Source organism: Acanthopagrus latus, chromosome 13 (genome assembly GCF_904848185.1).
Source record: "Acanthopagrus latus isolate v.2019 chromosome 13, fAcaLat1.1, whole genome shotgun sequence".
Lineage (NCBI taxonomy): Eukaryota > Metazoa > Chordata > Actinopteri > Spariformes > Sparidae > Acanthopagrus > Acanthopagrus latus.
In genome coordinates, this window is record NC_051051.1 from 19,402,252 (window position 1) to 19,418,148 (window position 15,897).

The 15,897-nt window shown below is 42.8% G+C and overlaps 1 protein-coding gene across 1 annotated transcript in view; it reads right to left on the minus strand.

Annotated features, from left to right (window-relative positions):
* The window catches only part of LOC119031964 (CXADR-like membrane protein), a 76,137-nt gene that overhangs the window by 3,088 nt on the left and 57,152 nt on the right, over positions 1–15,897 (minus strand). Inside the window, exons 2-5 of the mRNA XM_037120820.1 lie at positions 14,787–14,944; positions 11,673–11,871; positions 3,979–4,146; positions 3,572–3,694 (exon numbers count right to left, since the gene is read on the minus strand). Coding sequence (XP_036976715.1) covers positions 3,572–3,694; positions 3,979–4,146; positions 11,673–11,871; positions 14,787–14,944 — 648 coding nt within the window. The remainder of the gene's footprint in view (positions 1–3,571; positions 3,695–3,978; positions 4,147–11,672; positions 11,872–14,786; positions 14,945–15,897) is intronic.

Below are 15,897 nucleotides of genomic sequence, written 5' to 3' on the forward strand. Positions count from 1 at the left end.
CTTTGTGTGTCTGTGGGTGTGGCAGCAGTGTGATGCCTGTTTCTCATCAGCTCATCTTCCTCTGGCTATATTACTCTGGTCTTTCAACTACTCTGGTGTCAGAGTGTTCCGTGCCGTATAGTGACTATAGCCAATATCTGCATTTGGGTCTAGACAAAAACCACACCGTAACAGAACAACCTGGCCAAATGGACCCACTGGAGACTGAACACATGCATCATGCCATCCCCTCACAAGGAGTCATTGTTGGACACCATTAGTAGACCCTCCAGGAAATGATGGATGCACTTTGTGGCTTTAACCTCCAGCGTAACACAACTGGGATGCTGCATGGACCAGATATACACACAACTGTTCTACCTTGCTGCTGATGCCAACCACTTACAAGCCCCTCCTGCACCCTCACTTGCACCTGTGGCTATTTCCACTTGTTAGCCATTAATCCCCATTCCAGCTAGGTTTTCCAGTGTTAGCTTGTTGTAAGCGATTTTTACACTAGTGCTTGTTAGTCTTTGACCAGAAGCCTTTGACTTACTCCACTGACAAAGCAAAAATTGCTTTTGTTAAAGCTTATTGTGTGATTAGGGCCTCTCAGTGGTCTCAGCTGAAATGCTAAAAATATTCGATCTACAGAGGTATCCAAATGGCTGCTTTCTCTGAGGCAAGGGGGAAGGAAGGATGAGGGCCACTAGAGTTACACCAGCTACACTATATTGCCAGATGTATTCACTCACCTGCCTTGACTCACATATTAAGTTAATCCATAGGGTTTGATATGGCAGAGGTCCACCCTTTGCAGCTACAACAGCTCCAACTCTTCTGGAAAGGCTTACCAGAAGGTTTAGGAGTGTTTTTATGGGAATTTTTGACCATTCTTCCAGAAGCGCATTTGTGAGGTCACACACTGATGTTGGACAGGAAGGCCTGGCTCTCAGTCTCTGCTCTAATTCATCCCAAAGGTGTTCTGTCGGGTTGAAGTCAGGACTCTGTGCAGGCCAGTCCAGTTCATCCACACCAAACTCTCTCTCCATGTCTTTATGGACCTTGCTTTATGCACTGGTGCACAGTTATGTCCTACCACCTTTTGGCTGAGTTGCTGTCGTTCCCAATCGTTTCCACTTTGTTTATAATACCACTGACAGTTGACTGTGGAATATTTATGAGTGAGGAAATTTCACAACTGGACTTGTTGCACAGGTGGCATCCTATCACAGTACCATGCTGGAATTCACTGAGCTCCTGAGAGCGACCCATTCTTTCACAAATGATTGTAGAAACAGTCTGCATGCCTATAGGTGCTTGCTTTTATACACCTGTGGCCATTGGAACACCTGATTTCAATTATTTGGATGGGTGAGTGAATACCTTTGGCAATATAGTGTATCTCTCAGCCCAGACATCCAGCAAAAGTGCCTCTTACCCATTCTGCCACAGCCCCTCCTACACTAACAACCCAGATGCGCTTCACCCCAGCTGAACACCAGCCCAGGTTCAAAGGCTTTGCCTCTACTGTGGTAAAACCGGTCACGTCATCTCCCTCTGTGCTCATCTGCCAAAAAGTGCAAGTCAAAAAACTGTAATTATCACCTTGTGTCAACTAGCAAGAGGGAGAGTATGTTGAGGCCACAAAAGAGATTTGGTGGCCTTCAGTATACGCTGACATCAAGGATTTTGTCTCTGCCTGCTCCATCTGTGCCTGTGGCAAAGCGTCCCATTGTGCCCCCGCCGCCTGTCTTGACCACTGACGGGGCCCCACTGACCCTGATCCCACATTGAAGGCAACACAACTATACTCACTATTGTGGACAGATACTCCAAAACTGTACATTTTGTTCCCCTGCCTAAACTCCCATCTGCTATAGAGACCGCTAACCTGCTAGTCAGGGGACCACAGTTTATTTCCCAGGTCAAGAGGGGTCTTTTTGTAGTCCAAAAGGCGTGGGTAAACCGGGACTTGGAGTCTGCACTGCGTTTCTGCCAGTCATCCCAACTCCTGGTCCACTCATCTACCATGGGTTGAATCACACACATCTCCCTGGTCAGTTCCGCCACAGGTATGTCACCATTCATAGCACCTAATGGCTTCCAGCCTCCGATGATTCCCCAGCAGGAAGGTGATGTGGAGGTTCTGTCAGTCCAGGTGGAGATGTCACCAGGTTTGGCAGGCTAAATGCTAAATGCCCTCCTCAGTCCAGCTGCATGGAACCAACGCCTGGCTGACAGACACAGCACACAAGCCCAAGTGTGGCTTTCTTACAAAGATCTTTCCCTCCAAAAGGACTTGCGTAAGTGGGCACCCAGGTATATTGGACCTTTTGAGGTAGTCAAAACAATTAACCTGCGGTGGCCCTACCCAAACTCACTCCAGCACTCAAGGTGCACCCCTTTTTCATGCTTAAGCCTGTTTCTTACAGGCCGTGTTACTCCAGCCAACTATGCCTGCCAGCCTGCCTGCATGCATACCTGCCTGCCTTCCAGCCTGGCCTTCTTATCAACAATTTCCAAAGAGAATCCTGTTGAACAAGCAAATGTCTTTACACCCTGACTTCCTGCCTCCAATCTCCGCATTTGGGTTAAGAGAAAAATCCCACTGCAACACCATAGAACCGCTGAAAAGTGTACCGACTGTGAAAACAGATTAACATTGACTGGATCTGGATTTTCATCAGGACCTGCATCCAACTGTTCTCTTTCCTAGATGCCTGACTCCTACATATACCAGATTGTTTTCATCAGGATCATAGCATTATTGTCTGACAAATTAACACAATGTTAAAAAAAAGTGAGAAAACAATTCTGGATCTTTCCCTTTATCTGGATAACACCAAGTTAACGGGGTTTATTCAGGGCTGAGACTCATCCATCCAAGTTTGGTGGAAATATTCAGTAGTTTTTATGTAATCCTGCTGACAAACCAACCAACAAACAGACAGGGGTAAAAACATGGGCTGCTTGGCGGAGGTTATAAACCCAAAACAGTTTTGGTTTCTGTCACAAATTCCCCTCGTCTCGAGCTCTCTGCTTGGCTTCACTGAAATTGACCTCTTTGCAGTATTTGTGGTGTTGAGAATTTTACATGCAAATATCACACAAACAATATGGCTTGCTTATGGTAAATTGAACTTACAGACTGCATGTCCCAGATAAGGACACACATGACCCTGTCAGCATTAACCGGTATACAACTGCTGGAGCTGGAGAGAGTAATGCAACACAAATATTTTGCTCATGTTTGGTCTAAATGCACCAAAAGAAAGTAGCCATGTCTCACATCCTCTGCCTGGTACATGTGGTGTTCTACTCAGTGTGCACATGGCTGCACAGTTCTCAGTATTTGTCAATAAGCTATCTCTGGGGATTCCTCTGTCTGCATAGCACCTGTCACACTAGTTGTATGAGGCTGGCTGCACTCAACCATAGGGATTTTATCCTCCACAGTTGAGAAATCTCAGTTGGAGATTTGCAATGCCTCTTAGTCTTCCCCCATTTTTTTTAATTCTCTTTGGTTTTAACACAAGCCTGTGCCTTTACTCATAGAATCTGGAGTACATAAATAATATTTTCCACTCACAATGCATCTTGACCTCCACTGTGCAGCTCTCCTCGCCCACATCATTGCTGGCTGTACATTTGTAGACCCCAGTGCTGTCCTTGGTCAAGTTCTTCAAAGTCACAATCTCTGGGTTTTTCAAATCTGATAGAACCAACAAAGAGAAAACAGGAATTTAGTGTATTCTTGTCTCTCTCTCTCTCTCTCTCTCTCTCTCTCTATATATATATATATATATATATATATATATATATATATATATATATATATATATATATATATGTATATATATATATATACAGTATATATACTGTAGCATTTTGTTGGTATTGCAGTTGTACATTTTAAACTTACATGGATCAGACTTTAACTCGGTATAACTGACAAGCAGACACATACAGTATTTCCCAGAATGTGAGATGACTTACCTATCAGAGCAAGTGCAGGCAGCTTGCCAACATACTTGCCCTTGTCCGTTACCCTCTCCCACTTGTAGTAGATGGGATCAGAGCCATCAGCAGACTTGCAGCTCATCTTAACATCACCGCCCTCCAATAGCTTGCCCTCCATCCAGCACCGCGGCTTTGACGGCTTCACTGCAGATGGACAATTGGATACAAACACAAATACAAATATCCTGACATATTGTTTCTACCCTTTCTCCAGTGAATATTGTAAAAAGTAAAACGTATCAGGTATCAAAAACTTTAATTCATCAATGCAGAGGGATGCTGCGTTTGTAAGGCTATGCATTGAATGGCAAGAAAGAAATCAGTTATGGATAGTGTTGGGGTTGGGTCGCAAAAAATCTGTTACACATTACAAAAAATCATGAAAAAGAACTGCATTACTTATTTACTATCTGTAGAAGGAAATTTGTTACACTACAGGGTTAGCTTAGTCAAACTACACTGCTCACAAAAATTAAAGGGACACTTTTTTTATTGGGCCTGGTGTGAAATCAGTTAAACCTGTCTGATAATTTTCTGGTTGGTTAAGCAGCTGAGGGCATCGTTAATCACTTTCAGCTGTATTGGTGTTCATGGAATTAACAACAGGTGCACCACAGTGGCAACAATTAGAAAACCCTCAAAACAGGACTGGTTTTACATGTAGAGGTCATTTCAAGTTTCTCCCTCTTGATCTTTTTTGGCGGATTTTTCACTCATGCTGGTTTTGGCTTGAGTAATTATCTCTACTGGCAGTATGAGTATGCACAGGTTGTCCAACTTCTCCAGGATGGCACATCCACACGTGCTGCAGCAAGAAGGTTTAATGTGTCTCCCAGCACAATCTCCAGAACATGGAGGAGATTTCAGGAGACTGGTGGTTATTCTCGGAGAGCTGGACAGGGCCGTAGAAGGTCCTCAAGCCATCAGCAAGACTGATACCTGCTCCTTTGTGCAAGGCGGAACAGGCTGAGCACTGCTCGTGCCCTACAGAATGACCTCCAGAGGGCCACTGGTGTGAATGTCTCTACCCAAACAATCAGGAACAGACTTCATGAAGGTGGCCTGAGGGCCCGACGTCCTGTAGTGGGCCCTGTGCTCACTGCCCAGCACCGTAGAGCTCGACTGGCATTTGCTGAAGAACACCGGAATTGGCAAGTCCGCCACTGGTGCCCTGTACTTTTCACAGACGAGAGCAGGTTCACCCTGAGCACCTGTGATAGATGTGAAAGAGTCTAGAGAAGACAAGGAGAACGTTATGCTGCCTGCAACGTTGTTCAACATGACAGGTTTGGTGGTGGGTCAGTGATAGTCTGGGGAGGCATATCCATGGAGGGACGCACAGACCTCTACTGCCTAGGAAATGGTTCTCTGACTGCCATAAGGTATCGAGATGAAATCCTTCAACCCATTGTCAGACCCTACGCTGGTGCAGTAGGTCCTGGTTTCCTCCTAATGCACAACAATGCCCGGCCTCGTGTGGCAAGAGTATGCAGGCAGTACCTGGAGGATGAAGGAATTGAAACAATTGAATGGCCTTCACAATCCCCTGACTTAAACCCAATAGAACATCTGTGGGACATTATGTTTCGGTCCATTAGGCGCCGCCAGGTTGCTCCTCAGACTGTACAACAGCTCAGGGATGCCCTCACACAGATCTGGGAGGAAATGCCACAAGACACCATCCGTCGTCTCATTAGGAGCATGCCGCGACGTTGTCAAGCATGCATACAAGCTCGTGGGGGCCACACAAGATACTGAAAAGCATTTTGAGTTGCAGAAATTAAGTCTTTGAAAAAATGGACTAGCCTGCCACATCTTCATTTCACTCTGATTTTAGGGTGTCTACACAATTGAGCCCTCTGTAGGCTGAAAACTTTTATTTCCATTAAAAGACTTGGCATCCTTTTGTTCCTAAGACATTGCCCTGTCGTCATTTGTATAGATATCCAACTTCATATTGAGATCTGATGTATCTAATGTGTTTCTTTAAAGTGCTCCTTTAATTTTTGTGAGCAGTGTATATGACCCTAGCCCTTGGGCCTCATTTATGAAACTATGCAAAGGATTTGTGTCAAAAAGTTGGCCAACAAAGCACATACAGAGAAAAATATACAGACGATACAAATGCAGAACAAAAATCAGCCTTCACCCTTTCACACACATTCATACACTGGACACAGAGGCTAACATGCAAGGTGCCACCTGCTCATCAGGTACCATACACCCTCATCTGGCCCACATACTGCTTTGAATGATGGGAACTGGGCGGTCCCCCCCTCCCCTTTATTGAAGTGTCAAACACCATGGTTGGTGCCCAGCCCTTATGGGCTTATTAGACAAATTAATCAAATAATAATTTCACAATTACATCCACGATAGCCACGCGACATAATACAGAACACATTATAACATAACTAAACCATTCAATATATGGATAAAAATACAAATGGATTGTCATATAGGATACAAAATACCATTTCTATAAATTTTGCCAAAGCAAAAACATCATTTTCAAACAACCAGCACAGAATCTCCCCTTCATATTTCCAAAATATATCAGTATTTTTAAACTGGATTGATTCAAAAAGAGACTTCCTTAAATCACAATATAAACGACAATAAAATGAAATTCATCTTCCACAACCTGGAGATCACAAAATTCACACAAACGTAAATGTTCAGGTGTACCTTTAAACTGACCCACTTCTACTGCCAGAGGTAAGGTACTGGTTCTTAATTGAGCACAGAGGGACCTCTGCCTTCTCTTTAAATTAAAAAAAATATAAGTTTCTGTAACATAGTCATTCGTAAACTGAACATAATTTCTAAGCTTTGGCTTCTTCCATATATCCTGTTTCCATTGATCTTCATATTACCTAAATAGCCTTTGTCTGATGATTTACATTACATTGCAAATTATTTTGAAACATTCTATGCAAGTCAGAGGCAGACATATTATTGAAACCTCTCTAGACCAGGGGTGATGCTTTGCTCTGTCCCAATTAAAAATGTTCCTAGTTAGACTTTCCTCTTTCTTCAGACTGACAAGACGGTTCCACAATCGCACCATTTCACATCTTTGTTTTTACAACGTTTACAACGTGATACTTTCACATTTCAACATTTTTCTTTTACAGGTCTAGTTTGTCTCTTGGTTTCACTATGTGACCTGACTTAGTGGGGTTCAGGGGTTCTTTGAGGCCTGATTAACCCTCGATGCCCTGCTGTATAGTCATTGGCTCAGCATTCTCAGGATCAGGGTCACAAGTTGGTGCTTCTCAATCTGCACTGTTCTCAGTCCTTAGGAGGTGATGTTTGTAGCGTCTGAGCACAGGACCTTCATCTGTGAGGATGCTGTATGACCTTGGTGTGCCTGCTGAATCTATAACTGATGCAGGCTCCCACTTTCCACTTGGCAGATGGAAATGGATTGTGGCTCCTGCTGGCAGGGCAGGCCATGTCTTCGCAGTCTTACTGTAGTACAGTTTCTGTCGTTTCTGGCAGGTTTCCCTTCTGCTGTGAAATGTGCTGCACTGGCGATTTCAGTCCATCAACCGGGATGTTTCAATATTCCAGCAGACTCAGGTAGGGGTCTGTCCACTGTGCTTGCCCTTTGTCCATGAGGACTTTGGCTGTTTGGACAGTCATTTCAGCTAACGCATTGCTCTGTGGGTACAGTGGACTACTTGTGATGTGCTCAAAGTCCCATGCACGAGCAAAGTCTCTGAACTCCTATAACAGCTATAACAGGGTCCATTGTCGCTGATTAGTGTCTGTGGTGCTCCAAACTTAGTAAACATGGCTTTGAGTTTTTTGACGACTGTGTTGGATGTGAGGCCGGTGATTTTTTCCACCTCAAAGCATCTGCTGTAGTAGTCGACAGCAATGATGTGGTCAGTGTTGTTCCACGTCAACAGATCTATGGCGATCACTTGCCAAGGTCGCTCTGGAATAGGGTGCGATATCATCGGCTCCTTTTGGAAGGAGTTGTGTCGCTCCAGGCAGATGTTGCAGGATTCTACCAATGCCTCTATTTGTTTGCCCATTCCAGGCCAGAAGAGTATGTCTCTTGCTTGACGTTTACATTTTTCGATCCCTAAGTGTCCTGTGTGAATGCGTGAAAGCATTTCTGCTCTGAGTGAGTCGGACACAATGATTTTTTTCTCCTTTTAGCAGGATGCCATTTGATTCTGTTATCTTGTCCCTGTGATTCCAGTACGCTGAAATTTCAGGTGGACATTTCTTGTGCGACTCGGGCCACCCTGAGGAGATGACTCGCCTCAACATTTAGAGCTACTCATCTTCTCACTGTGGCGGCTCTCATCTCTGCCATTTTGTTGTCACTTACAGGTGCATTTCTGAGTTCACAGTATGTATTTGCCTGTCCATACCTTCACTCAGTGAGCTCTCACTGCATTCAGTGGGCTTTCTGGAAAGTGTATCTGCATCTGAAATTTGTTTTCCAGGCTTATGTGTGATGGTGATGTCCTTTTCTATCTGAGCATAGTTTTCTTCAGTCTCAGTCAGTGCTATGGATGTGTACACAACTGTTTTTTCTCCTTGGAGTAGCACGGCTCCTAATCCACATTTGGATGCATCGACCTGCAGCTTAACATCCTTTGTGTGGTCAAAGTATGTGAGTACAGGGCCAGTTTCCTGTCTCAGCAGGTCTTTCACTTGTTGAAGAGCAATGTCATGATTTGAGTCCCACACAAACTCATTGTTTTCTTTTAATAGTTGTCTGAGGGAAGCCGTGTGCCACAGAGAGTCTGGGGACAAACCTGGAGAGGTAGGTGACCATGCCCAGTATGGTCTCCAGCTCTGCCTTGTTGTGTGGGGGAGCCATTTCTCTGATCCCCTTGACCGTGTTAGGGTCAGGCTGGATGCCTTCTCGTGTCAGTCTGTGCCCAAAATAGCTCATGTCAGTCATGCATATGATGCTCTTTTCCTCGTTGAGCTTCATCCCTCTCTCTCTACTCCTCTCCAACATGGCACACAGGTTTGCATCGTGCTCCTCCTTGGTGCGGCCATATACCAGGATGGTATGGTTACGACGCCCTGAAGCCCTTCGTAAGCCTCATCCACTCTTCTTTGAAACTCATCCTGTGCAGAAATGATTCCGAAAGGGAGTCGCATGAACCTGTATCTACCGTAGATGGTGTTGAAGGTGGTTAGCATGGATGATTCATGACTTAGTTTGATTGCCCAGTAGTCGGACCTGGCATCTAGCACACTGAAGTGTTGTGCACCAGCTAGTCTCAGTGTGATGTCATCTAGAGTGGGAAGCGGATAGTGTGGTCTCTGTATGACTTTGTTTGGGGGGGGCGAGGGTCAAGACACACCCTAAGCCTTCCAGTTTTAGGCTTTTCCACTGCCACTAAAGCGTTTACCCACTCAGTCGGCTCTGTCACTTTTTGGGTAATGTCCATTTTCTCCATTTCATCCAGTTCATCCTTGAGCCTGCCGCGGAGAGCGTATGGGGTGCGACAAGGCGGACACACTACTGGTGTAGCTCAAGGCTTGAGGTGAAGGACACATTCTCCAGGAAATGGTCCAATGCCCTTGAACACATCGGCAAACTCTGTTGCAATGCTTGTGTGTGTTCCTGGCTGTACTTCGACTGTGTGTACCAGTTTAACTAGGTCTAGACATGCTCTCAGACACAAGAGAGGGCGAGCATATTTAACAAATACTATGTCAAATACTAACATGGCTGTTTCATTTATGTTTCTGCATGTTATCTTGCAAGCTCCTGTAACTTTGAGCCTCTGTCCTCCATATCCTGAGATGTCTCTATCAGGTGGGCCTAGCATTACACATCAAAACATTTCGTAGAATGTGTCTAGTGGTATCACATTACCTTGGGCACCTGTGTCAGCTTTGGACATTAATTTGTGCCTCACTTTGCCCATCTCTACTTCTGCAAATACCTATTCTCTAGCTCTGTTTCCATGTAGTTTTGTTATAGTGTCAATATACAGCTTAGGGATCATCACCTGTAATACCTGTAAGAGGGATCTGTGCGCCAAAGGCGGTAATACAACCTGAAACTTATTGTAATAAACCAGGTTGTATTCTTTTCTGTACTCATGTGCTACTTGTTTTGTTATGTTATGATATGTTAATAACAATATTATGGTGTTTTATGGCTCAAAGAGGGAAAAACTCACTGTTGTATGTCTCAAAAGAAACTAATGTATTTTGTGATGTAGATTACCTAGATATTACATTCTTTTTAAAATGAGACTCTATAAATCGAGGGGATGGAAGGCCTACAAAACCTCTCAGCCCCGGGCCCTAACATTAGGTCAAGGCGGCCCTGCACATGCACCACACTCTCTGCTCCTAACGGCACTGTCACCATCTGTCCCCATGGTCATTTTGCGTCCATGGTGTGGTTGTTCCCATTTTAGTTGTCCTCCTGCTAACTGCATGTACAGACTGACTGACTGGCTAGCCCTGTTGCTAACATGGCTAACCATTGTTTTTACTTGTTGCTGCAATAGCTGTGAACGAGCAATGTCAATAGCTTTCTCTAGCGTGAGGTCTGAACCATGGCAAAGTAGCTTTTCAAGCACTCTTTCTGAGTTTATGGCAAAGACAATACAGTCTATAATCATCTCATTGCTATTGGGGTAATTGCAGTCTTTCACTAGCAGCCTTAGCTCAGTTACAAACTGGTCAAAACCCTCATTTTCCCCATATGTCTTCTCGCGAAACTTGTAACGTGCAAAACTTTTTAGACTTTCACACAGGAGACTGGGGTCTGAGTTCATCAGTAACTTCCAGCTAAATTCTCTCTCCCCATTAGAAACAACTGAAAAAAAGATGCTGGCATTCAGAAAAAAAAGCTCTGTGGACACCGGTCCTTAGTCAACAACGTTGGTATCCCGAGAAACAGAGGACAGTAAAACCTAGTGAGCCACAAATACACTTGACATCTAATGTGATGCTGGAAATCTTGAGAAAACTGGTGAGCAATTGTTATATAAGACCAGAGAATCATTGTAGTGCAGCAGGGGGTGGAATTGCATTGCTGTCAGAACTGACTAGATGTTAAATGTGTGAAGGTCCAGCTGCCTGTGGGAAAAGGAGTGGCTTCAATAGACTGGAAGAGGAAGCAATAAATAATTTAAAAAGTTGTACTACAATCTGCAGAGGTTTGTTTATGCCTGTGATGTATTGGATAGAAAAGCAGTGTTTTTACGGAAATGTATGCATTATAGATGTGCTTGCATAATTTACAGATTTAATACCAACAGATTGTGCGAGCCATGAGAGTAAGCTGATCGAGAAGGGGCTTCTTACTGAATTTAATACATTTTTATCTAATACTGCACAAGCTCTGCACTCTGACCTTTCTAGAAAACTGCAGCATATCATATTATCAATGAGCCTTTACTATTGATATGTAGAGATACAAAAAAGATGTGTTCTTTATCCATATACATGCATACCTACCTTCACATTTACATAGTTATCTTATTTTATCTATTTTAATACAAACAAAAATAACCTGAACCCTGAATTAGAGCTTTGGGGTTTCATGACACCTACAGTTGTACAGTGTTCTCATGAGTCCTCTTTCTGTGTGTGTGTGTGTGTGTGTGTGTGTGTGTGTGTGTGTGTGTGTGGTTTTTTTTTTTACTTAAGTGCTGTCTGGCACTTACCCAGCACTATGAGGCTGATGGTGCTCCAATGGTACTGTGCACCAGTCTTGACTTTGCAGCTGTACTCTCCTGAGTCTGTCAGAGACAAGTCACTGATCAGCAGGGAGGCATCACCTTTTAAGTACTCTCCAGCAAAGGTGACACGGCCATGCTCTGCTTCATTTGGGTCAAACACCCGTCCAGCAAAGTAGGTGATCACCTGGTGATGATAGTAAAGTCAAGGTGTAAGTTTGTGATGCAAAACAATGTTCGATACATACAGTAAGTGTAACAAGATGGAAATTCTATATGAAAACCAACAATTATACTACTGTATATGTACAGAAGGCCAGACAAAACATGTAAGGTAATGTAAACATTACCATATTGTTCCCGATTATGAACGTACACAGCATTGATCGGGATGATGACAAACATGGCCCTATTCAGTGACAATTACCTTTATGCTTATGAGTCTTATAATTAATTGCTGCATCTCAGAACTACAGAAGTGCTTAAATTGAGAGAGAGTTTAAAGTTTCCTGAATCACCAGTAAACTAATCAACAGATGCCTTCAGTTCATGCCTTTTTAAGCTTTAAACATCTGGAGCTATGATGCTTCAATTGAACTTTAACCTATGAACAAAAATGGTATTTGCAGCTTACTTGACCATTTAAACTGCATGCAAAACTTTTATTCAGGGCTCTGTCCTACACTTGGCACAAAGCAGCGCTCAGCGATGTACAGCAGTGCACAGCGCAAGTGTGGTTGCTAGTTTCGACTGACTAAGTTGTCACCTGTGCACCCCTGGGTGTGTTGGCGTGAGTGAAGTGTGATCAGGCACACTGATGGCAGATTGCTGTTTTGAGGCAGCAGAAAGCAACAGAAACATAAACAAACAAAAGCCTTAAGTCAAAGGTGCAGTCTGTTTTACAGCTATTTGAAGGATACATTATATGCTCCTACACAGGCGGGTTCACACTTTACACCCCCTTTCAAAAGTTCGGCTGAACAGAGTTTAAATCTTTTTTTCAAACTATGAAATACTGCCATACAACTGACATCTTTGCTGCTGGTCATTGGGGCCATTGGGCCCTTTTTGTGGTGAATATGAGAAATTCAACTCATGTCTATTTTCTAAAGCCCACAGTTTGATTTGCTGCTCTCTTTGTAATGAGTAGGCGTGTCATGGATGCCATTGGCACATTAGGGTGTCATACACATTCAGTCAAAAACTTCTGCCTTGTCACTTATTTGAATACCAAATGCATTGGGTTTTTTTTGCTATTTTCGGACAAAAATATTTGTTGGCTGATAATTTAGTGCAGCCCTAGTTGTAACCTTACCCTATCTTCATTGTATTTGACACAGTGCATTATGTTGTGTTTGACATTTTCCATTATACTACAATAAGTGCATACTAGTGTGTTTACTATTCCCAATATGATATAAATCTTATTTAAACAAGTGTGATCTCTCAAATCTCAGTTTGAACAGAACTACCCCCTTTCTTCTATACTTCTATCTCTAATACTCTAACTGTAACAGTTTTTTGTACTTCATCCCACTTTTTCTGATATTTTTGTTTTTATTACTTCTTTAACTTTCCCTTTTCCAAATGAAATGTCCATTATTATCTCTATATTTAGTCATCTTTTAACCATCCTGTCTGAAACTTCAACCACCACAGCATCAGGGCATTGCGTGGAGTTGAACTAAAAAACAAAACAAAGTCTCAGGGCTCTGTTTTGTGTTCTGCCTATTTCATTTGTGAAATAGGTGAAATTCGGCTGCTGCCACATAAACAAAACATCCATTCTTCTGTATATCTGTTAATATATGCTTATCTGTCTCCCCAGTTGAATTCACATTAACCTCTCAATAGACATTTTTACATTTTTGTTTCTGGTTTTTCAGCATACATATCCTATGTGCATCTTTCAAGCCACTTTCCCAGGTACCTACATTATTTTATTGGTTGTCCACACCTGACTCTATTCATCTATCTTTCTCTTCCTGGCGAAGTACATACAGTAAAAAATATATCGCTATAAAAATGTTTGACCCCCAGCTGTATGGTCAGTGTTTTATCTTTAGAATGGCCCACATCATTTTTTCAGAACACATACATCATCTTTTTTCCATGATCCATATAGCTCCATTATCTGCACATTGTGCTGAAAATGTCCTTCCATTTAGATTCATAAAAATATCATTTATCATTATGATAAGTAATACTAGACTAGTGGCACTTATTACAGTTAACAGTTAACTATTTCAAATTCATCAGATAAATCTGGCCCCACTGTAACGCTTAATTCAGTTTAATTCAGAAAGGACAAGAGAAAACAGAGACAATGGGGCAGGCCATACACCTGCTTAATTTTGTGGTTAAACATTGGCGAAATCAACATTTGCCACCCGTTCACTTCCATTACATATACAAGAAGGGACAGAAAAAAAAAACAAAGCTTGAGTTCAGCGTTCATAAATATTTACCAAAACTGGCAGAGTGGGGTCTTTGTTTGTGTGGTTGTATGATGTTAGTTTTACATACAAATGTATGATTATATATGGTTGAGGTAATGCCTCTTAACAAGAAAACTTAAAGCCATCTAACAGTCTATCTTAATGGAGAGAGGCACTTCTTGTTTCTGCTACTGGATGTCAGATGTTTGCATCCTATCTATTGACTACAATGATAATTTTTCTGAGCCAGATTTTGATAACGCATCAGTGCTACACACACAGAGACCTGCAACGGCTCTCTACCTCCTCAGTTAAATATTGGTGCACATGCTTCTGTACAGTTAAACAAAATTGTTGGTGGACCAATGACTGGGAGACAGCAAAGGATCACATCTCTGTCCTTTCAACAAAGACACTGAACAGCCGCAGGCACACCAAGCTTTTAAAGGTAATGGAAGATGATACAGACTTCTTTTATTCATTTTGTGCCCAAAACACACCTATGACTAAGAGACTTAATAAAAACCCCTTGCGCCTTACTTTGCACCCATATTATGTGACATTTCACTTGAAAAAGGGTGTTAGATGTGCCTTAAATGCACTTGTGCCATGGACTTCAGCCTGCATACAGGGCCCTTAACCTCTTGCACGGAGAGACACTCACCACTCTTTGCCTGTTGGTTGGCTTGAGTAGCAGCCACTCAATGTCCAGTGTAGGGTCATCACCCACCCAAAATTGATGGTGGCAGGGCAGTGTGGCATTGTCTCCAACAACTTTCTTCATCTCTGTCTGGGCACATGTTGTCAGCACACCCAGCAGAACTGTAAAGTGACAGACCAGTTAAAGATTATAATTTTAATTGTATCAGATATCAGGTGTAACAGGTATGTTTCAAAATACAAATGAGGCAGCCGATAGCACCAAACCTTGAATACTGAATATTTCAGACTAAAAACACCAGATGGCGGTAAAGTCAGCTGTAAGACTGTGGGAATAGAATTTCATAGTTCATGAGGAGCACTTGACAGCAATATTTCAGCTTTTGCCATTTCATTTTACAGCAAAGCTCAATCTTTCTCACACACACACACACACACACACACACACACACACACACACACACACACACACACACACACACACACACACACATTTCACATACATATACACATACATGATACATCTGATGAAGCAAATTACTAATCAATTATGTTATAGTACTCACATATAATGCATTAAATAGAATATGATATATGAGCCACATCATACCAGACGGAAGGCACAGTAAAGACTGTCTATTGTAATTGACAAGCTGATGATAATCAAAGGGGGACAGAATAAATACACAATTCAGGAGATTAAACCAAAGTGAATGGGATTGGAGGACAATTCACTCATAGTAAATATTGAATCGCAATACTTCCTTCAAGGACAAAGGACAACCACAGATCGAGTTAAACCCCTGCAGTGTGACACACGAGAAAGCCCAAAACAATGGGGATATACTGCATGTTACAATAGGTACGATCCAGAGGGGCTATCAGCTCACCAGCTGCAGCAGCCCACAGAGTGATCCTGGCACTGCTGACTCGGGTAGAATTACCAAGAGGCTGAGGATGAAAGCCTGAATAAAAGCCTTGTTCCCCCTTTATTTATCCTTCCTTGGACACTGATCAACAGTATAGACTGTGATGTCCTGCAGGCTGGACACACTTGGGCCTGGCATCTATGCAGCCATGCAAGACTGGACAGAATGAGATGGGTAATTTCAGCA